Source organism: Mirounga angustirostris, unplaced genomic scaffold, assembly GCF_029215605.1.
Source record: "Mirounga angustirostris isolate CCGP_5_RB_7025 unplaced genomic scaffold, mMirAng1.0.hap1 SCAF_5, whole genome shotgun sequence".
NCBI classification, from domain to species: Eukaryota; Metazoa; Chordata; class Mammalia; order Carnivora; family Phocidae; genus Mirounga; species Mirounga angustirostris.
The window spans coordinates 115156163-115179711 of NW_026991713.1; the positions used below are offsets into that span (position 1 = coordinate 115156163).

The following is a 23549-nucleotide window of genomic DNA, read 5'->3' on the forward strand; positions in this document are numbered from 1 at the left end:
CCGTGTCCCAGCTCTCCTGAAAGTTCTGTGGGCCTCTTTGGCTTTCCTGGGCCACAGGCCATGGGCTATGGATTTTGCTATCAAAGTGAGACCCAGGGAAATGAGAACATTAACTTAATATTTGCCACTATTATGACATTATTATTGTTTTAGCTGTGATAATCATATTGAGGACTTTTCTCTTTTTGTTTATAGGAGCCCTTATCTTTTCAGATTCATATAAAAATAATTTGGTGTTAGGGAGGACATGGGGTCGGGGAATGGTGAAATGAGATTCAGTCTCTGAATCAGTAAATGTTGAAGCTGGGTGAAAACTTCACGGGAATTTATTATACTATTTTCTCCACTTTTGTATGTATGTGAAATTTTCCATAATAAAATGTTTTCTAAAAAAAAAGACTGGATCTGCTTGCAGAATTGAAGCACGTGTGGTAAAACAATATCCTTCAGAAGTGACAGTAAGAGTGGCAGCAGAAGTAAGAGCTCTTTTTCCCCAACAAAGACCCAAAGACACTCTGAGCTCTGTGACAAGACAAGGGCCTTGTATTCAGGCAACTTGTTAAAAATGAGCTCCACAACAAGGCAAAGTCAGAAATAAGCAAGCAGAGCCCGAGGCATGTCCACATTTACACATTTATTTGGGTTTAGAGAGACAACACAGATAAAATACTTTGATCATACACAAGTTTATATTTGGTAAGAAGAACATGTTGCCACGTGTTTATATTTTTTATTTTTTTCTGTCTTTAGTAAATGGCGTAATGTTGGAGAGATGTTGATGTCTTTCAGAAACACCATTTGGGAACAGTATTTTGGAGCACGAAACTAATAAATACACAGTGTTTGTACGTAGCATCTGAAAACAGGAGAGCACGTGCAAGATGATACCCACCATGAGGGTCCTTGATTCCCTGTCCTGCTGCTATATTTACACCTGTGCTTTCTTTGTCCACATTCTGAGGAATAGCTCCTACTCCAAACCCCAGTGGGGATAAAACCTGCAATTTGGGCAGTTTGTGACACTCCATATGGGTCTCCTCTATTCTCGGACATGAGCGGCATTCAGCTTGCATTTTTGTGCAATCACACAGTTCTCAAAGGAGATTTCTCGGTAGAGAGCTTAGCTGAGAGCATGTTCTCTATTAGAGCAGATGTGGAGGGCGTACAGTTTAGCAGAGAGAGGGAGAGAGAAAGCACACAGGAACAGATGCGGATGTTGTTCTTGTAATATTGATACAGCTACCACACAGAAAAAGACATGTCAATAATATATTGTACAAGCTTTTACAGCAACATATGTTGATTTGCAACACTGTACAGTTCAGAGCTAAAGTGCACAACCCCAATCTGAGGTGACGAGAGAGTACTATCAATATAATGAAAGCAACACAATTTATACACACAATTGATTTCCTTTGCTTTCTTCACAGCCTTGTGACAGTACACGAAGTCAATGCCATTTATGTGTCTCAGATAGACATACCACACGTTTTTTTCAAGTATTTAAAAATAATAAACACAATATTGCTGAATTAATGAAAATGGCCATGTCAATTTTGATTAAGTTAACCCCAGACTTTTCTTAAATTTGGAAAGGATGGTCCCACATAAAGGCCTTTGGCACTGGGAATTTGAGCTAATGTTCAAAACCACCTTCCTCCCTCCCTCCCTCTCTCCCAAGTAGATTACAGACCTACTTTAAAGAATATTTTATTAGAATACTGGGACCTATTAAGCTTTTATTTACCCCCTTTCCTGGGTTGTGGTTGGCAGGGATTTCACTGATTGAGCAAGACTCCCAGACAACTTGGGGAAGGATCTGGAAGGGGCGGGGAGTGGGGGCAACAACCTATTTGTAAAAATTATTTTGCTGGAATTTCATACAAAGACACAAATGCTTCTCCTTTTAATTCCATCATACCATCAAGTTAAAAAGCAGCAGCTTCTGATAGAGGATCGTACTGCAAGGTATAAGCATCCTGCAGTTGAGAGGGGTCTGCCCAGGTCAGGGCCCTGGGCTCCACTGTCTTCTCCAAGCAGGACAGTGGGTTTGACAGTTAGTGTCTCTGCCTCTGAGGTAGGACCTTTTGGCCTGAGTCTCAAGATAGATGGGCAGCTATGTGCTTAGTCTCAATGGCCCATTTCTAGAAGGGAAAGGGATGCTTGGCCATTAGACATAGCCTAGAATGGGAGGTTTATTCCTTCTTGAAATTCCAGGGTACAGATAAAAGTTTTCTCCTAATCATCATAGGGAACCCAAACCTATGTTCATTTCAAGTATCAATGTTTTTGGATATAATGTGGGAGAAAGAATGTAGGGGCAAGCTCATGCAGATTTCAGATGGTGGGATCTTACGGTTATATTATAGGGCATTTCTTTCTTTCTTCTTTTGTATACCTGTAGTCTTTCTAAGATACATATAGAAAGGATGAATGTTCTAAGTTTGTATCTGCAATCTGCATAGATCAGTCTGTAGTCATCATACTAGTACTTGGAATCCGACAAACTGTGGCCCCACAAATATCTATGGGAGCTCTTGTTAGTTCAGGCTTCTCCATCAGGTTTGTAGGGGAAGAAGAATTCTTTAAAATATTATCCTGAATTCTAAGGATCTTCCTATCTCTGCATACTCTGGTCACTTTCAATCTTAACGACTGAGCACCCAGGTGCCCCTGGTCACTTTCAATCTTGACAAGAGGCAGATAAAAGAAGTCTTAAGATGCTGTCTCAAAATCTCAGGTGAAGAGCTCACTTCATGAGAGGAAAATAACCACCCATGGGATAGAAATTAATTATTTGGGATTCCAGTGATGGGAACTTTTGTGTGTAGGAGAGGGGAAAGAATGGAAATAAGCAATTACCCAGGAGGTAAATGACTCCTTCCTGGACAGTGACAATATGGTGCCCAGGAGGACATCATTGTTCACACAAAGATCTCTTCTCTCAAGGCCAAGTTTAATTTTCTGGGATCACCACCTTCTGGAGTGTGCTTCATTCCTTTTTGCTCAGGCTGATTAGATTTTATTTTTATTTTCTCTAATTAATCCAAATGACCTAATAAAAGAATACTCTTTGGGAAGATGCTTCCAGAACAAGCATCCACCTTCTGTTCAAAACAAGCTGAACTGGAAAGCAGAGTACAATTACCCTAGTTTTAGTCTAAGATGAAGCTTGGCTTACCATGCTTACTGAGGGGGTCTGCTCAGGGTCAACTGGGCGGAAAACTCAGCAGGGAAGAGAATCTTATTGTCGATCTGGTCAGTCATTTTAAAGAACTTGCAATATTCTTTTGTGTTTGTTTTGTAATACTAACTTTAGAGATATGATAAACCGTCACATGAATAGAAAGAAGGCATTATACCTTTTAAGAATTTTGTGGGCCTATGTTTCAAAATAACTTTGCTCAGTGTTTTATTGTGCCTCCATTAAAAGAAAGAGAAAAAAAAATCTGGCTTAATTTTTATATCTGACCCTGCAGTTTGTATAACCCATATAAAATAAAAATCTATATGTTACAAAATAGGATTTCTTTTTAATATATATATTTTCCTTTTGTAAAATTATATGTATTTAAATACATTTGAAATGTTGCTATAGGTAAATTAGAAATTTTTTTTCTAATACTATGAAAAAGGCAAGAGTTTTTATTGTCAACATACATTTTATATGTACTTTCTCCTTTGGACTGTGCCCCAAAGAACCTTTTAGGATTCAGGGGCAATTTGGCACTATTCAATCGTACTACTCTGAAGTGAAAATAAAGCTTGATTTGCATACTATATTAAAAGTAAGGGAAGTATTTATAACAATTTTAAGCTTTTCATTACTGATTAGAACACAGCCTTTTGTCACTAATTTTTAGAGAGGTATTCTAAACTTAGGAAAGGATTTTTAAAAGGAGCAATGTTTTTTGGATTTTTAAACTGTACTCTACTTTGACATCACAATATAGAAATAGATTTACTTTGGAACAAACTACAAATACATTCACACAGTTTGTGACAACTTAATTGTCTACCTAGAGAATTGAAACAGCTTAGTGAGCTATGTTATTATAAATCTTGTCCAAGGCGTTCTATTTCTTCAATCAGGAAGTCAATATCTTGGTGAGTTGCTGCGGGATTTGAGATGACCATGCGGAAGAAATTGACCTTGTCTCCCAAGGGCTGGTAGCTGACCATTGTGGTCCCATACTCCATCATTCTGGCTTTAATCACTGGGGCCACCTGTGGGAGAGACCAGAGCCACATGGTGACCCCTGGGGACCCTTCCTCTAGTAAAAGAACCCAATATCAAGTAGCATTTTTAGTTTTTAATTAAACAACCAGACTCATATTTGTTTCCCTTAAAGAAATTTTCTCCAAGTTTTTTCGGGATCAGAGCACTAGAGCAGTTTAATACATCCAAATTCTTGAAGGTGATAAGATGAATAATAAGTGATAGGCTCTCAGTTGTTTGCTCCCTCATCCTTGACTTTGTGAAAAAGAAAACTGCAGACCCCAAATGGAGTCACACTAGGCCACGTCACCAACCCTGGGCTTCATACCTAACCTAATTGCACTTTCAATTTCTTCCAAGAACATAGTCTTAGCTGGTCAGTCAGGAATCTTCTGGTCAGCATCAAAATGGTACTCAGTCACATGGCCCCTTCCCATCCCCCAAAGAAACATGAGGTAATCACCTAATAAGACCCTTTTCCCCAAAGAAAGGTGAGCTCACCCCAAATAATTCTCTTTTCTGTTTGTGACTTCCTTGTCCTGCCTTTAAAAACCTCTCCCTTTCTATAGCCCCTTGGAGCTCCCCTCTACTTCCTAGATGGGATGATGCCTAAAGCCAATTAGATTTTTAAACTATACCTCAGTTGAGTTTTTGTTATTTAACAACTTGCAGTTATGGTTTTGGGAGAATGGGAAGAATTCGGTGTTGGTTCCAAGGCTAAATAGTTTAGCAATACACCATTTGGGGGAGGGCTTTTTGTTTTTCCCTCAGTAGTTATAAAAACACTGGAAATAGAACATAGCTCAGAGAATGGTTACCAAGAGGTAAGCCTCAATATCAAGTGATGTCTGAAAATAAGCAGACTTTTGAGCCTTTAAAGCCCTTTTCTTTCTTGAGACCCTAAAGCTTTCCAGTTTCTTTTCATTTTCCTTTTGCATTATCTCACTTTATAAGATTTTTTGAAATGCATTCCTTAATCATGATGAAAATCAGCTGAGGCCAAAAGGAGAGCCCACAAACACTTAACATTACAGAGGTGGCTCTCAGGTGAGATTTTACCACATGTATGCCAGAATGATTACAGTGTCAGTAGTTCTCTGATGACTGTGTATGAGATGAAGTTCAAACTCTCGAGCTCAGCACAAAGCTATTTTGTCCCCCAGCTCTGAGGACTTATCTTCCAGTGCTCGCTAAAACTAATCTTCAACTCTGCCACATATATTTTTCTCCCTTCACACTTGTCCTCAGTCTTCCTGTGTCACACTTGTTGTCTTGGCTCCAAGTTCCCTTTCTCTTCCAAGACATATCCTATACAGACCCAAAGACTCCACCACAGACCTACAACCATGATGAAGCTTTTCTTGACTCCTCTAGTCCAGTAGCTTCTTTCTCCTTTTAAGTGGTAAATACATGATCCTTACCCATAGAGTATGTCTGCAGAAACTTTCCTACTGTCCTATTACTTATAAGAAAATACATTTCATCTCTGTAATTTCGAAACCGTAAGCTCTGAAGGGCATAGTGTCTTTTACTTCTTTTGTTTACAAGCACAACTGTGTGTGCACATTGAGGGCTCCCCAAGTCCTTATTAAATTAAATAAAGAGTAGAATAATAGGGATAGCTATCTAGGAAGAGGAACACATTTAACTTAGGTCTAACCATGTGTATGATCTGTTCATGTATTTTACCATTAGAGTCTGTAAATATAACATCTGATCATTTAAGTTCATTGCTGCAAATATGTAACCAGGAATGGTTGATGTCAGGGAGCTTTAGACTTATTTAGATATACATAGTAAGTAACTCAGTTCAAAATGGGGACTATACCTTACATCATAGTTGGATTCATTTTAATGAAGAATAGTTTGATTCAGATGGAATGCTGTTATGAACATGCAACTTTTGAACATCAACACTTAAATAATCATTTGTTTACAATGAGATTTTCATCTTCACAGTACTCATTGTGAAAATGACATATCTGATAAAGTGTTAGTATCCAAAAATCTATAAATAACTTATAAAATTCAACACCCCAAAAACAAAAAATCCAATTAAAAAATGGGCAAAAGACATTTCTCCAAAGAAGACATCAGATGGCCAATAGACACATGAAAAGATGCTCAACATCACTCATCATCAGGGACATGCAAATCAAAACTACAATGAGATTTCATCTCCCACCCGTCAGAGTGGCTAAAATAAAAAATATAAGAAACAACAGGTGTTGGTGAGAATGTGGAGAAACGGACCCTCTTACACTCTTGTTGGGAATGCAAACTGGTGCAACCACTGTGGAAAACAGTATGGAAGGTCCTCAGAAAGTTAACAATAGAACTACTTTATGATCCAGTAATTGCACTAGTAGGTATTTACCCCCAAAATATAAAAACACTAATTCAAAGGGATACATGCACTGCTATTTTTATAGCAGCATTATTTATAATAGACAAATTATGGAAACAGCCCAAGTGTCCTTTGATTGATGAATGGATAAAGAAAAGGTGGTATATATATGTGTGTGTGTGTGTGTGTGTGTGTGTGTATGCACACACACAAGGGAATAAAAAAGAATGAAATCTTGCCATCTGCAACAACGTGGATGGAGCTAGAGAGTATTATGCTAAGAGAAATAAGTCAGAGAAAGACAAATACCGTATGATTTTACTCATATGTGGAATTTAAAAAAACAAAACAATGGTTTTCTTTTTTAAATTGATCAAGGGAAAAAAAAGAGAGAGAGAAACCAAGAAACAGATTCTTAACTATAGAGAACAAACTGATGTTTACCAGAGGGGGGGTGGGGAAATGGGAGAAATGGGTGATGGGGATTAAGGAGGGCACTTGTTGTGATGAGCACCAGGAAATGTATGCAAGTGTTGAATCACTATATTGTACACCTGAAACTAATATAACACTGTATGCTAACTATACTGGAATTTAAAATTTAAAAAAGAAAGCTAAGTGAATGTAAAAAAACCCCAAACAAAGTACTCAATGTGTAAAAGCGACGTATTTCCTATCAGGCCCAATTATTTATTAGTTACCAAAGGGAAAACCAAGGACAGAGTTCATCTTCACTTTCATGTCACCCTCACCTCACATCCTAAACCTAATTGCCTCATCTAAACATGAATGTGCTTGATGATTCCAGCCCTGGGATTTTCTGATTCTAGGTTAATGTGTTCTTAAGTCTCTTTCAGCCTCTTTTTTATTACACAGGAAGATAATATAAAGAGGAATGTTTCTTTTTTTCCCCTGAAGGATTAAGGATGTACATAGAGCATCGGGCTCATCTCAGGGAATAAGTATGAAAAAGAATCTGAATATCTCAACTCTGGGGTTAAGTTCTGAAAGTGGATCTAGTAGAATATTCTAGCATAAGGACATGAAATTTATCACTTTGTGCTGTGAGACATGGCAAATCAATGTGTTCCTGGGAAGAGAAATCCCAAAATAGAAAAGGAATTCCAAATCCATGTGTCTGTGGAATTTTAGGAAGAATCACATAACTATTCCTTAATTTTTATTTGTGTAATAAATCATGCTTGCTCTTTAGAACTGACAAAAACAATGATAATGCTTTACTCAGTGAATTAAACTCTGATTTCATTTTCATGGGCAATCCCAGCAAAACCACATAGAGATGGCATTTATTCTTAAAGACAATCATCTCTAACTTTTCAGAGAAGTTAAATCAAATCAGAAGTTAAATCAAATTAATCAGAAATTAAATTAAATGGTAACAGACATCATCCCAAACAGATTTTGGTATAAAGTCAGATCGATTGCTCCCAGTTACTGAAGCTAGCTGGGTTGGAGAAATCATATGACTTTTGTCTAAATACATATGACTTTTGGTTGCTTCCAGAAAATGTGGATGAACTAAAATTAGCAGAAACATGGAACATCTACTTCATTGCATAATCACTAATTGCAAGTTCAGAAGGAAAATAAGATTCTGACTCTTCTGATGAATATATAGCATTTTCACTTATTTCTAGATGTTGTCTTTTGATCTCATTCTTGGTTTTGTTGAATAAAGAGAGTCAGGAAAGAGAGGCTGCCTGTTGAAGATTTCACTAAAGACCTCAGCAGGAGCTCTTGGTGCTGCCTTATAAGTTTTAGGGTGTCATTTTCTCCCTTGTGTCATTAGCTTTTTCAATCCCTTAGAAAACAATAACCAGGGAACTATCCCATAATTTGAAATCACATTTATTTCTCCCAAGAGAGCTCAGGTTAAAGCATCATGGAATCACAGAAATGTATTTTTTCATTATGTATCACAAAATCTTTTTGTTTCAAAATCTTGGAAACGTGAGTGAAATTTGTGGAAAAATGAAAAAGCAGAATAACAACAAATAGGAATCCTAACACTTTAAAATTTCACCAATTAAATTCCTTGTTACATTTAACAACGTAGACTTTGGAAGAGTGTCACCTTAAATATGAGGCCAATCTACTTCCTTACCAATGTACTTTTCAATCCACTGTTGACCTTTTGGAAGTTCATCAATTATAGACTGGTAGAAGTCAGGATGAGATATGCAGATAATGATCAAATACAATGCAATAAAACACAAGATGAAGGTGATGATGAAGAACCAGGATTCTTGTCTGATGAATGCCCTCATGGACTCCACCTGCTTGTCCTGCCTGTGTCTAAGGCATTTGCCTGTGGTCGTGTGGCGCCCCAGGCCTTCTGTGTCCACTGTGCCTCAGTGATGATGGGCCACCTGCACATTCACAGTCCTGATCAGGCAGCAGGAAATACTACAACCTGATTCTCAGCCTCCCTCATGAAGTGTTGACTCTGCTTGTTTCATAATAACCACCTGTTGCCTAGATATCTGTCCCCATGTCACTGTGAGCTCTGGAGAAAGACCTATGATCCACTAGTAGGTTTCCTAAATATCGTTTCTGCTCCCTGTTCTGGAATGTGTAAATGGCACTTTAGCTCAGCAAACGTTGTTGAATGCCTTACTGTATGCTAAGCCTTGTACCAAGACAAGAGGGCACAAAGAGTAATTCTTCCTTGGAGGGTCCAGAATTTAACTTAATTCTCGTTTGCCACATGCCACATGGAAGTCTCCACATTTCCTCCCATTTTGGGTCTATGTCAGCACTGACAAGAGAATTTTATGTAGTGATAGAGATGTGTTATATCTCCACTATCTGATACAATAACCACTGATCACAAGTTGAGCCCTTGAAATGTGGCCAGTGTAACTGAAGAAGTGAATTTCTGGTTGAATTTAATTTTGATTGATTTAAATTTAAATTCCCTACGCGGCTATTGATACCACACTGGTTAGAGCAAATCATCTATTTTATTCTACCTCCGCTGTTTTCCCTCTGGGATTGTGTGCATGTGTGTGTTTGAGCGTGTGAAGATTTACTGGTCCCTGGACATTATACTTTAAGGGATTTATATTTAAGAAGAAACTTTTCTGAAACTCTGAAAAATTATTGACATAAATAAACAAAAGTTAACCTTGATATTTTATGTGGTTCTACTGAATCAGAATTCCAACTCTGACTTGCTGAATTCTCTATCTTCTAGTCAGGAAAATGGAATCACAGGAGAGGAAAAAATTAAGAGAACTCATTTTGCAATCCCCAGACCTAATTCAAATTTGAATTACCAACAGTATAAAAATAGTTGACTAATATTCTCATGGCTCTCCCCAAGAAATAATCTCCATTCCCATCACAGTTTATGTGATTTGCCAAAACCTGAGGCATCTGAAGAGAGCTGTATTGAAATGGGGGGAATTCAGAATTGATTTTTTTTAAAGATTTTATTTATTTATTTGACAGAGAGAGAGAGACGGCGAAAGAAGGAATACAAGCAGGGGGAGTGGGAGAGGGAGAAGCAGGCTTCCCGCTGAGCAGGGAGCCCAATTCAGGGCTCAATCCCAGGGTCTTGGGATCATGACCTGAGCCGAAGGCAGACACTTAACAACTGAGCCCCCAGGCACCCCTCAGAATTGATTTTTGCTCAGAAAGTGATGGGAAAAACTGCTTTCTGTTCTGTTTTCCCATCTTGCCCCATCCCTCAGCCCAGCAATAATGAATTGATCCAACAAATGAAATCAGTCAAATTACCCCATGGATTCTGTCTGATCAATGGATTCATTAAAGAGGTAGAGCCAATGAGAATGGAAACATCTAATTTCTAACTAACTTGTTAAATAAAATTAGTTATTGGTAAGATGATACATACTGCGGAGAAGCCACACCATAAAACATCAGGAAAAAATATGAATTCTTTCTTCTCAAACGAAAACAGGCCCCTTTTTGCCTCCCTATCATCTTTTCCAATGTGACCCTCATCCTGCCTCCCTCCTATCTCTTGGGCTTGATTTCTTGGAATGAGCAAATGAGCCAACTTCATTAAAACTTCAAACATGACCATGACCCATCCTACTCAGACACATGCACTGATGGATTCCCATTCTAGAAGCTTTCTTCCATGCATTCCTCTAGGTCAGTGGCTCTGAGCCTGGGCTGCACATTGGGATCACCTGGAGAACTTTTAGAACCATTCCCAAGCCCATCCCAAACCAACTGGATTAAATTCTCAGGGTTAAGACCTGGTCATCAGTGTTTTCTATAAAGCTTCAGGCTGATGAAGGTTTGATCCTGGATTGTCTACTGGCAGGTATTCACATTTATAAGCCTTCCTGGAGGTTTTAAACCACAAAAAATCCTGTTGTTTGACATAGAAGGAAATAAAATATTCTGAAAGGTCAGTGAGGCAGCCCAGGCTCCTTCGCAGTGGGTGAGAGGGCCTCCCCTGTTCCTGACAGCAACTGGAAGAAGTCCCCTCCTTTGTGGTAAATGGAAAACCAACCAACCAACTAACCCAGGCTCTGAGATCCAAATACACACAATCAACCCTAGTTTCCCATTCCTCAACACTGAGATGGGGCCCCACAATTACCTCCCTTCAAGATTCTCTTTGGGGTACATTATCAACCGAATCTCACCCATGTGTAAGTGATGGGAGCAGGAGAGGAAAAAGAGAAAGGATATCTTACTGGCCACAGAAGAATCTGAAGTTCAAGCCCTCCAGCTCTGGAGTCAGTGATTTTGGGAAAGTGATTTTTTTTTTTTCCTCTCTGTGCTTCAGTTTCCCCCTCAGCAAAATGGGGAGACAGCAGTGCTTCCCAGATTAGTTTGCTTAGACTGAAGTAAATTTCTAGGCCCATGATGGGGCTGCTTCTGCCCAGATGTCACATCAGGAAATGGACACTTAACTTGCATAACCCTGTAAATGCTCTGTTTAACCAGAAACATGGAATATCCAGTCAGGAAATCCCCAACGCCAAGCCAACCCTGGGCTCTATACTTATTTTGTTGTTCCTTACTCATTTTCTTTTTCTTTTCCTTTTTTTTTTTTTTTTATAGAGAGAGAGAGAGAGAGAGGGTGCATGAGCGCGTGCATGCATGCACACAAACGGGGAGGGTGGGCAGAGGGAGAGGGAAAGAGAATCTCAAGCTTGTTCCATGCCCAACACAGAGCCTGACGCGCGGCTCCATCTCACGACCCTGAAATCATGACCTAAGCCAAAATCAAGAGTTGGACATTTAACCGACTGAGCCACCCAGGTGCCCCTCCTTATTCATTTTCTATCTTTCTCTTCCTGTTCCTTATTCTTCATCCTATAAAAGCTTCTTGCATTCCACCCCATTTTGCAGTTCTCTGGACCCCTGGGAATGGAGGCTGCCTACTTCATGAAGTGTTAAATGAAGTTTGTTTGTGTCACCTAAATTGTCTTCTTCAGTCCTTTCTAACACTTATGATAATTGAGTGATTTAATGCTAGATCACAGTTGAGCCTGGGACACAACATGCACTCTACACAGTGGCCATTAGTATTGTTCCCTGCCCCCGGGCCCTTCTGGGGTTCACCATAGCTCTAAAGACTCCACAGGGTAGCCTTGACCTTGGCATCTCAAGAGGGTCAGCAGCAGCTCTGATTTCTAACCATTGCTGGTGCCTGAAATCTCTTCTGTGTTTTTAACAGTTTTGCTGGGCAGGTCAGCCAACTTCACCAAGGGTTCTTTTTTTTTTTTTTGCCCTTATATATTTTTTAAAATTTTATTTTATTATGTTATGTTAATCACCACACATTACATCGTTAGTTTTTGATGTAGTGATCCATGATTCATTGTTTGCGTATAACACCCAGTGCTCCATGCAGTACGTGCCCTCTTTAATACCCCTCACCAGGCTAACCCATCCCCCCACCCCCCTCCCCTCTAGAACCCTCAGTTTGTTTCTCAGAGTCCATAGTCTCTCATGGTTCGTCTCCCGCTCCAATTTCCCCCCCTTCATTCTTCCCCTCTTGCTATCTTCTTCTTCTTCTTTTTTTTTTTAACATATAATGTATGATTTGTGAATGACAGTAAAGCTGTCACCTGATTGCTTATTTTAAGATATCATAAACTTGCTCTCAGGAAAAAAGAAGCAAACAGAGTAGTCAAAAGTCTGGCTATACCAGGTCTGAATGGCCTGGTTCTGTAGGAGCCCATGAAGGGGAGTGGGCCTGTGCACCAAGGTCAAGGTTGGATTTCTCCTCTCTAGAGAGACGCCGTGCATGTGCAAGGCCCACTAGACGCGCTGATGTCCGGACCAGAGAAGCCTGTATCACTGACCTTTGAGAGGCGGCTCATTCTCTCTTCATTGTCCTCCAGGACACGCAGACTCGGGGGCACGTACCAGAAACAGACATTTGTGTGCTGAGGCTATAAGGAGGAAAGTAAGATTCACACTCGGCCCATCGTGGCCATTTAGAAAATTCCAAGGACATTTCAAACCTATTCTGCAGCTTCCGAATAGGATTCCTACTTTAAATCCATAATCACTTTTGGAGTGCCTGACTTCCGCCACCTTATATAGAGTTATTGTTTTGTCAGTTTGCGTTTTTTACTCCAGCTCAGGACAGTGACCCCATCAGCCCAGCTTCTCCTTTGTAATGCTCCCCTTTACCTGGACAGTACATGATTGACATTAAAAAAAAAAAAATCCGTGATTGGTAAGAACTGGAACTGACTCAACTTTCTGGGATTGTAGAGATCAGAATACGCACCTTTCCGTCAAACACCATTTCGTATCCTTCTCGGTTTTTTATGATATTGTATAAATACTCCGCCAGCTCCACGCACTTATCAATATGTGCTTCGAACCCAGTGGTGCCCTGAGCAAGAGAAGAAAGCTTGTCAGGCGGGTGGACTCTCTGTGGGGCTAATCTCTCTGGAGACTGATGCTTTCTCTGCCGCTTCCACCTCAGGGCTGCTCCACACTTTCCTTGATAAGACTGTGCTTCCAGAGGCTTTTCTGGCGATTGTTTCTCCTTTGATGCTCCCCCCTCAGGTGTTTTAGCTCCTTTCATGTCATCACAGCTCCCTACAGCGGATTCCTCTTCTTCCCGAGGCCCCATTCTCTCGTAGGCAATTATTTTGATTACTCGAGGGGAAAATTTGCCTCTGCCACTCTGAGGGGTAATTACGGAACTCAGTAATGACAGGAGGCTGGGCTGTTCTTCTCCTGTGGAGAAGCAGCATCATCAGGGAGCCCCCAGCAGGCCAGCTTAGCCCCTGCCCATCATGAAAATTTACCATTTCCAGATCCCACTTTGGTTCACCAATGTAACCCCATTATAGAACAAATAGGGTAGGTACTCAATGAAGATTTGTTGAACAAATGAATGTATGAATCTTAAGGGGCACACAGATGCTTTGTTAGCCTGTCATTCTGCAAAGCTCATTAGATTTCTCCTCTGGGGATAAATGACTCATGTGTTGGTAATGGGCAAACATTATCAGGGAGGCCTTTTAGTTTCCAGCTCCGGAAGCCCAAGAACTTGTGAAAAATAACGCTACAGCTGTGGACTGGAGCTGTTTAACGGACCTCAGGACACTCCAGGACATTACTTTTCAAAATGGCTTTCCTCCTAACTCCTTCAGCATTTCTGGAGTGCTAATGGAAAGCTTAGACAAACAGCTAACGCTTATTCCAGGAGCACTTGGAAGAGGCCAACCCGTGACTAATCCAACATGGAAACTGGAGGGAGCAGCTGTAATGGACATAAGATGGGCCCGTGCTCCTATTGATGGTCTCATCATTTCAGCTAAAAGGGGGATGCAGCATAGCCAGTGACTTTAACATCTGAAGCCTTAAAGAAATCTGATGGGCTCAGGAATCATTTCTATGGAGACTGCCACCCAAGTTGATTGGTCAAAGAGTCTGACTGGTTCCTGATGACCCCAAGGAAGGGCCCTGATTGATGCCTGAACACTCGGGCCAGAGCCTACACCATGCACTCTATGACTTTGTGGTGTCAAGGATTTGGGGTTGGTTTGGACTGACCTGGCAGTTTGGGTACACTGGGGATGGCCCCTAAGTGGGAGGGAGAGAAGTTCATTGTTCTCCAAACTGGATCCTTTGGACCGGTCCAGAGTTGGCTTTAAACTGGCACGTACTTGATCCAGGATATGGCCGGGACCAGCGGGACTCTGAGCCTGTCCAGCCCCATGGCCTTGGCTAATCTCCCTGATCACATGGGAAGGGTGGTGTCTGTGTGATTTCCCTCCCACACAGGGACATGGTAAAGTAAAATGAATGCTCTGAAAAGGAGTTGTATTGCAAAGGCAGTGTGATCATCACAGACTGGATGGGGAGTCCTCTGGCCTTTGCTAGTCTAGGACTTTACTTGAGATGATCAGGAGTAACCTGACCATCCCTAGTTGTAAGCTAAAGAGGTACAAGGGATGGGTGGGGGGTGGGGGGATGACACAGGAAACTCTAGTGTGCTCTTAGAAGCCTGTCTCTTCATGTTGGATATTTATGGGAATAAGAGCCATATTTTATTTTCAAGGTTTTGAAGGCTTTTAGGAGATTCTCCAAAATGTACTCATTCATCAACTACTTTCTGAGTAGTTGTTCTATGCCACACAGTTGTTACTCTGAGAATAACAGGATACCTGGAATACCCTGGAAAACTTGATCGGGCGTGACATCACCATGACCCGGGTTGCTATGAAGGAAGCTGAGGAGGGCTCTGACCGGCGCGCCTAAGTCAAAGTCTGGACCCCAGCGTCTGAGTTACGCTGAGGGAGCTGCAGGAGAAAGATGGTTTTATTTTCTCCCTCATTGCCCACACACTTAGGATTGGTTTAGGCTGACATGGCTGAAATGCACACTCCACAAGGGCACACACTGGTGTTTCTTTTGTTCACCACTGTCTCGCTCGTACCAGCAGGGCTGGCATACATTAGGTGCTCAATGTACATTTGTGGAATGAATGGATGAGTGGATGGAAGTCTACTTTTAATCCCCGGGGCAGTGTTTTTACAGAGTATGTTCTGAGGAACCATCTCTATCGGCACCAAGTTAATTGCGTTAATAACGTAGCTCTGCTGGTTGAAATCCTACGTATTCTACCTATCCTCTTCTAGACCCGTCTCCGAGGCGACCTCTTAATAAATCATTTTTGGCTCTCAAACTAGGAATGGGCTTTCCATCCTTTAACTTCCAAGGTGCGTCTGTGTTTCTTTTACAACCAGTTATTTTCTGTCTTATGTGATGGTTATCTGTGCATTTAGCTTACCTCGTCTGGAAAATTGTGGCCCCCTCATCCCACCCAGCATCAGGCACAATAACAGATACTCATTAGCTACTTATTAAAATAAATTGGTATTTTAGAGAGAAAGTGAACATTCATTCAGTCACTCAGCAAAGGGTGCCTCGTATCACTTTCCCTTTAATGGTTTTCTCCTGGTATTTTTTTTTTCTCAGCCATTTGCCAGTCCCTCTGTTACCTACATTTTTTTTTTTTTTTAAAGACAGAGAGAGACACAGCCAGAGAGGGAACACAAGCAGGGGGAGTGGGAGAGGGAGAAGCAGGCTCCCCGCTGAGCAGGGAGCGCGATCGGGGCTCGATCCCAGGACCCTGGGATCATGACCTGAGCTGAAGGCAGAGCCACCCAGGCGCCCCTGTTATCTACATTTTTAATGAGGAAGGCCAATCACAGAAAACTATAAGGAAACCTGCTAATTTGCATAACCATACACAGAGAAATTTACCATGAAAACTAGGTAGTTACACATTGAGCCATGGTTGCAGACCTAAAATTAAGGTTCGTTCATTCTCTGTCTCTCTCCCTCTCCCTCCCACCCTCTCTCTCTCCCTTCCTTCCTCCCTCTTTCTTTCCTTCCCCCTTCCTTTCTCCTCCCTCCTTCCTCTCCCTCCCTCCCCCACTCTTCCTCCCTCCCTTCCTTCCTCCTTCCCTCTGCCCCTCCCTCCCTTTCCTTCCTTCCTTTCTTCCTTTCTCTTTCTCCCTCTCTTTCTTCCTCCCCTCCCTCCTTCCTTCCTTCCTTTCTCTTTCTCTTTCTTCCTCCCTTCCTTCCTTCTTTCCTTCCTTCCTTCTTTCTTCCTTCCTTCCTTTATCTCTTTTTGTTTTTTTCTATCTACTCTGAGTTTTACCCACCGAGGAAATCTGGAAAATCTGGAAAATAACCACCAAGTCTTATTTAACATTCTCTAATAAAATACAGACAGAATGAAAGATCTCCTCACTAAGAACAGAGCTGAGGGCAGGCACAGGGCCTTTGCTCCTGACAGGCTTACGTCTGGTATTACTGTCCGGAAAGCCTGCCAGCATCACGTCAAGAGGCTCATTTTTTTGGGGGGGGGGGGGCATATAGTTGCTTTCATCAAGTTCTCTTGGACTTAATGTGGAGACTGTCTGTCAGTGCATTTAGCTCCATCAGTCATTAACGGATTAAGGAATATTTATAGTTAGGTTACTTATTTTCATGTGGTTTGTATTGCGAAGGAGAAAATGTGGATTCACTTGAATGCTGCAGTCTCCAGGCATATCTGATAACAGCGGGTTTACTGATTAATGCTGCCTCCTCCTCAGTATTGTTTTTGCAGATCCTTTTCTCATGCCCGAGGGGATAGGAGATGGAATGTCATAGCTTGCTCTTTCTCGGTTCTTCTGAGGGCAGGCTGAATTCTTCCCTGGCTGGCATCACTAGAGAGCTCTCACAAGAGGGTGACTACCCTCCCCACTCCTCTGGACTGTAGGACTGAGCTTAGGGCTTTGATCGTTATTACCATTTCATTTTGCAAAACACGCAGCTTTAAGTCGAAAAGCAAATGGAAGTTTTTTGCCATTTATGTGTCTAGATACTTAAGTTTGGCATGAGGAATTAAAGGAATATGCATCCCTAATTTACGGATAAATTATGCGGCTGCTGGGATTGTTTTTTTTTTTTTTCTTTTTTTCTTCCCTCTTTTGATGCCTTTACTTCAGCGCGTTAGAGTCTAGCTCCTCGGCCCTTATTTCAGGCTTCAGTTGTTCTTGTTGTTTCATTCACACCTGATGGCCTGCAAGTTATTTCTCTTACAGCCAACCGTTGCCCCATGCTGGCGAGGGGGCTTCAGATGGAAAAGGAGCTGCAGGAACCGATGAAGCATGAGAGGAACACTTTTGTGTAAATATAGCTAATGATCGTCATCGTAATAGAAACACCACAGGAAAAGGGGACAAAAAGGATGATCCTGAGCAATATTTAGAGATCATGTTTTCCTCCACTGCCTAGCTGATGTTCATGTTCATCAGTTTTGATTCCCACCAATCAATGAAATGAAAAACCTACTCATTTTCAAACAGTTTGAGAGGACGCCAATAACTCCTGCTCTTGATTTATTTATTTTTGCCAAATGAGACTCATTCCAAAGAATGAGTCTTATCTTGGGTGGTGGGGACCCAGTAAGTGTCCTTGTGCAAGCTCTTTTGAGAGAGGAGGGGGCCCCTGCCCATCCAACCACTTTTACTAGGGCAATAACTCCAGGCAGCCGCTCCATACTTAGTACCACTTAGAAGAGATTCAGAGGGGCGCCTGGGTGGCTCACTCGTTAAGTGTCCTCAGTTAAGTGTCTGCCTTCAGCTCAGGTCATGATCTCAGGGCCCTGGGATCGAGCCCCGCATTGGGCTCCCTTCTCCTCAGGAAGCCTGCTTCTCCCTCTCACTCTGTCTCTCTCAAATAAATAAATAAAGTAAAAAAAAAAAAATAAATAAACTGCCTTTTTCCTGAATAGATCTTTAGAGGCTTCCTTTAGATAGTTGCTGACTGCATTATTTCACACCCAAACCCCCTCTGTTTCTTGTTAGCTATCTGCCTCTCTCCTGCTCAGGCATTCAGTTGACTTTGAAAAGTCTTACGGAGGACATTAGGAGAAGGAAGGGAAAAATGAAGGGGGGGAGGTCCGAGGGGGAGATGAACCATGAGAGATTATGGACTTCAAGAAACAAACTGAGGGTTACAGAAGGGAGGGGGGTGGGGGGATGGATGAGCCTGGTGATGGGTACTAAGGAGGGCACATATTGCATGGAGCACTGGGTGTTATACGCAAGCAATGAATCATGGAACACTGTATCAAAAACTAATGATGTGGGGCACCTGGGTAGCTCAGATGATTAAGCGTCTGCCTTCGGCTCAGGTCATGATCCCAGGGTCCTGGGATCAAGCACGGTATCAGGCTCCTGGCTCAGGAGGGAGCCTGCTTCTCCCTCTCCTTCTGCCTCTCCCCCTGCTCGCGCTCTCTGTCTCTCTCTGTATCTCTGTGTCTCAAATGAATAAATAAAATCTTTTAAAAATGCTAAAAAAACCCTAATGATGTACGGTATGGTGACTAACATAATAAAATAAAATAAAATTAAATAAAAAAACCCCCAAAACCACGGCATAGGGAACTTTCTGCTGTATACATGGTTCCTTACACAGGCACAATCTGTGATCTCACCCTGGCAGGTTGCACGCGTGCTGACCAAGTTATCTGTGTGTCCCCTGGGATGGGAGGGCCCCCCTATTTGTGTGGGCTACTGAGAAAGCATCCAGCCCAATCTAGCCCCTCCCTCAAACATGGAGGACCTCGGGGTGTGCCAGCCTCCCTCTAACCTCGCCCTTTCTTGTTTCCTTCATCAAGTTTCCCTTATGGACTCTTTGAGCGGTGGGTTTTCTAGCAGCTGGGTGTCTCTGGCATGTCCAGCTGGCTCTGGCCATTGCCTCCTGTGGGAGGTAAATGAAACCAGGTGGGAAGTCACTGATTTGTAACATTGAAATTAGGAATCTCATCCAAATGAGAAAGAAAATCTTTGACCTTTCCAGCCTGCTTACATTTCAGCACACAGGGATCCTCTTTGAAGCCGGCAATGAGTCGAGCCCAAACTGTGCACCATTACAGAGTTTCTGTTTCTGGGTGGAGTGATCAAGGGTAGTTAAATTCTGGGGTAAACAGAGAAAGCTTACAAAATGAAGTCACTGGGTAGTTCCAGGGTTTGGTTTTTTTTTTTTTTTACAGCTTTATAACTAGACGATATCCCTTGAAATGTGAAAAGGAAGCTATCGTGGTGGGTTTTGTCTTCCAATCAAAAGGAGGGCTTCAACTTCCCCAAGGGATCAATCACTGGGTAAAAACCAAGAGGTGAAAGACAACAACAACAACAACAAAACGCCTCTTAAGAATCCAGATGTTCTGCTGTAGAATGCAATCTGGGTTTGTTTCCTAGATGGATGAGCATTAGAAGCAATTTGGCTCCTGTCCTTGCCCATGCAGAAGGCAGATATCTAGACACGGGATTAAAGAAACTTAATCCTGGGTAATTTTCGATTTGGAAATCCATTTTTAACCTCATAATAAGGGTCACCAAATAAAGTTTCTGTCTTTAGTTGACATTAGGCCTATCTACACAAGCTCACCTTTGCCCTCCACATTAGCCATAATTTGAAAACATCAACGTGGCGTCCGCACTGTAAGGCCTTGTCCCCAGTGTCGTAGGACAGGTCGTAGTGTTTATCTTGCTGGAAGAGGTAGGAGGCATGCATCTGGTTACAACTCTGCATCAATCCCTAGAAGAGAAGAGAAAACTTAGGAAACTCTACTGACTTGATCAAGTACTCTGTTAGATTTACATTGTGGTGAAAATTATTAAGAAAAAAAAATTTTAAAGGGACACCAAGTTTCCCGGAGAAAGAAAGCAGGAAGAATCAAATGTTTAAGATGGGCCAAGGGGCGCCTGGGTGGCTCAGTTGGTTAAGTGTCTGACTCTTGATTTCAGCTCAGGTTGTGATCTCAGGGTCGTGAGAACGAGCCCTGCGTCGGGCTCCACATAGAGCCTGCTTCAGATTCTCTCCTTCTGCCCCTCCCTACCACTGTTTGCGTGCTTGTACATATGTGTGCACTCTCTCTCTCTCTCTCCCTCTCTCTAAAAAAGTGAAAAATAAAATAAAATGGGACCAATATCTGGACAGTATGAGCTGTGGGGATAGGTCAGTTCTGTGGGATAAATGGCTCAGGGTCAAATGTAACTACAGGTTAGCAACAGGGGCATATATGCTTTAACTCTTTAAGAGAATGTGTCTCTTTAGAAACAATCATAATCAGAATATAATGTTTGTTCTTTGAGGGAACATCCTGCTGTTTTAATTTTGTTGTAATTAAAATACTTTAGAAACTCTTTGGTTCTGTAAAATACTAATAGTGAGATTATTCTAGTGTTTCATTCATACTTAGTTCAAGTACTTTATCATTTGGCTGTTAGGGTTTGAGTCCTCTTTGGAAGTCATAGCTTTTAAGATAGTTTATTGTTATTTTTATATGCTGAAATCTAAAACAATAAAGACATTGTTATTCTGAGAGGTCTTAAATAACCAATCTTTCAAATGCCATGTTCCCCTTTCAAGAGGGGTTAGTACTGCATTTTTATACTTGGCTGCTTGTTTCATTGGGACGTTTCATTGCCAATGATCATTAATTTGCCCCATCACCAGGAGCTTGGTATGGAAAATGGGTGGCAAAGTGACTGAACGATTCCAAAGAACAGTGAATGAATCATGCTCTCTGACTAAAACAGCATTGTCCGTCTCCTCACCAGAAACCCCACCACGTTTCAATTTGTCACGAACCACAGGAAGCCTTTGACTCTTTCATTATCTACAGTATAATTGTGATTTTACAGAAGCTTTGACATTTGTTGTTCTTTTTTCCTTGTGACTCATGACAAGAGAAGAGAGAAGCCTAAAACGTGGTCACCAAGTTGAAGTTAGAAGTGAGAATTCTTTAAAAAAAAAATGTATCAAATGAAAGCAAACTGTAATGCAACTAAAATTTAACTGGGTCCTAAAAGACCATATGGTAGGCAATGAAGCTGAGCTCAACCCTATAGTTTGGGCTTCATTTGCAGTTGAATTCATTGAGATTCAGGGAAATTAAATAACTGTAATAGAGTAGTAGGATGACTTTGGATTTGAAAAAGAAAATTCACTCAAAGACCAATAAGATTGAAAATTGCAACAGGTGCTTCAATTTTGTTTCATGGTCACAGAAGCTTGGCATGTAAGCTTGCCCACAAAAAGGTGCCACAGTCGTAGGGAGATCACCCCAGAGTCTGGAATGGTGGATAGAGTGGACCTGGGATAGGAAAAGCAACTCAAAACACAGGACCTCCCAAAGGCTGGCCGGCATCAGTCTCACTATACAAAAGGATAAATAAAAGTCATATTTTTCACATAAAGGGCCTTGATGAGATAATAAATACTCTGATTCCAAGCCATTAAAAAGTTATAGACCGTTATGTGGCCAACGATTTTAAGTACACTAATAATTGCTGTGAACCTCATATAGTTGCTGTAAAAGAAATTCCCAGGGTCAAATAAATTTAGGAAACTCTACATCATAAATCCCTTCTTCAAAGGTAGTTGCAATATATATCAGCATATTAAAGGCTCTGATATGCCCTGAAGTAACAAAACTTCCTTTTAACTCTTCAATCTAAAATAACCTAGGATTTTTTTAAACCCGGAACTCTCTTATCACAGAATACTTAATACAGTCTTATACAATGGCATTATTCCTTATATCTCAATAAGGGACATGCCGTCAGAGTATCATAAACTCTTGGATTTGGAAGGGATCCTAGAGCTTTTATTTTATTCCTTCTCAACGAAGGAATCTTTTCTATCTTCTTACTAATAAGTGGCTGTCCAATCTCCAATCACTTCCCCTGGCAGTGAATTTATTTCATTACCCAGATTCATTACCTCTGGGGAAGCTTAATTTTTAGAAAAGCTTTCCTTTCATTGACCGGAAGTCAGACCTAAAATCATAGCATATTCTGATTCAAACCCAGTGCTACTGTGCCCGTTCCCTGAAGCTGCAAGGAAAAAATGAATCTCTTCCACTTGAGAGTCACTTAAACTGTGAAGGCTGCCATCCTCCAGCCCTTCAAGTTTCTTTTTCTTTTTAAATTAAACATCCTTAGTTATTTCAACCATCCCTCTCACATGCTCACCAATTGTTCCCCACTGTTTGAACCCTAGCTTGTTGGGGTCCCATATGCAATTTGGCATTGACCTAAGCAACCACTCCAGGCATGGAGGACAGTGGGAGACTACGACCTTCCTCATTCTGAAACTCTTTTTTTTTTTAACCCATTAGTATTTTATGAATGCTAAGTTTCTCTTGACTCATTGTGGACCCTGCTGAGTACAACCTAATGTTCTATGCCTTTTTTAGAAGTACAATTTAGCTAAATCCATATATCTATGGCTAATTGATTTTCAACAAGGGTGCCAAGACCATTCAATGGAGAAAGAGTAGTCTCTTCAATAAATGGTAGTGGGGGAACTGGATATCGCATGCAAACTCATACCTCACACCGTACATAAACATTAACTCAGAATGGTTCAAAGACCTAAATTTAAGAGATAAATTTAGCTGTGTTTTCTTAGAAATGTTGGCAAGGATGTAGAGTAAGTTGGAACTCTCATGCACGCTGGTGGGACAGTAAAATGTTTCAGCCACTTTGGCAGTTCCTCAGTAAGGTAAATATAGAATTACCATATGATTTAGCAGCTCCATTCCTCCATTGAAAACAGTTCCCTCATTTGAAAACAGATAGTCAAACAAATAATCGTACACAAATGCTCAGAGCAGCTCTATTCATAACAGCCAGAAAGCAGAATTAACCCAAATGTCCACTGAAGGATGAATGGATAAACAAACTGTGGTACATTCATACAATGGAATATTGTTCAGCCACAGAAGGAATGAAATTTTGGTACATGCTATGACATAAATGAACCTTGCAAACATTATGCTAAATAAAGTAAGCCAGACACACACACGCATAATTTAGCCATGTAAGAAACATGCTTGTCTTGTCAACTCAAAATAGAATCATCCTCTACATGGAAATAAGAGCAGGACTTCATAATTATCCTCATGAACGATTTCTTCTTTTTGGATATGGC

At 41.1% G+C, this 23549-nt stretch overlaps 1 protein-coding gene across 1 annotated transcript in view; it reads right to left on the reverse strand.

Moving 5' to 3' along the window:
* Positions 1-3427: 3427 nt before the first annotated feature.
* Positions 3428-23549, reverse strand: part of GAD2 (glutamate decarboxylase 2) — a 78608-nt gene continuing 58486 nt past the window's right edge. The window contains exons 13-16 of the mRNA XM_045871317.2: positions 19998-20147; positions 13318-13425; positions 12884-12973; positions 3428-4227 (exon numbers count right to left, since the gene is read on the reverse strand). Of these exons, the coding sequence (XP_045727273.1) occupies positions 4054-4227; positions 12884-12973; positions 13318-13425; positions 19998-20147 (522 nt within the window). The 3' untranslated portion in view covers positions 3428-4053. The remainder of the gene's footprint in view (positions 4228-12883; positions 12974-13317; positions 13426-19997; positions 20148-23549) is intronic.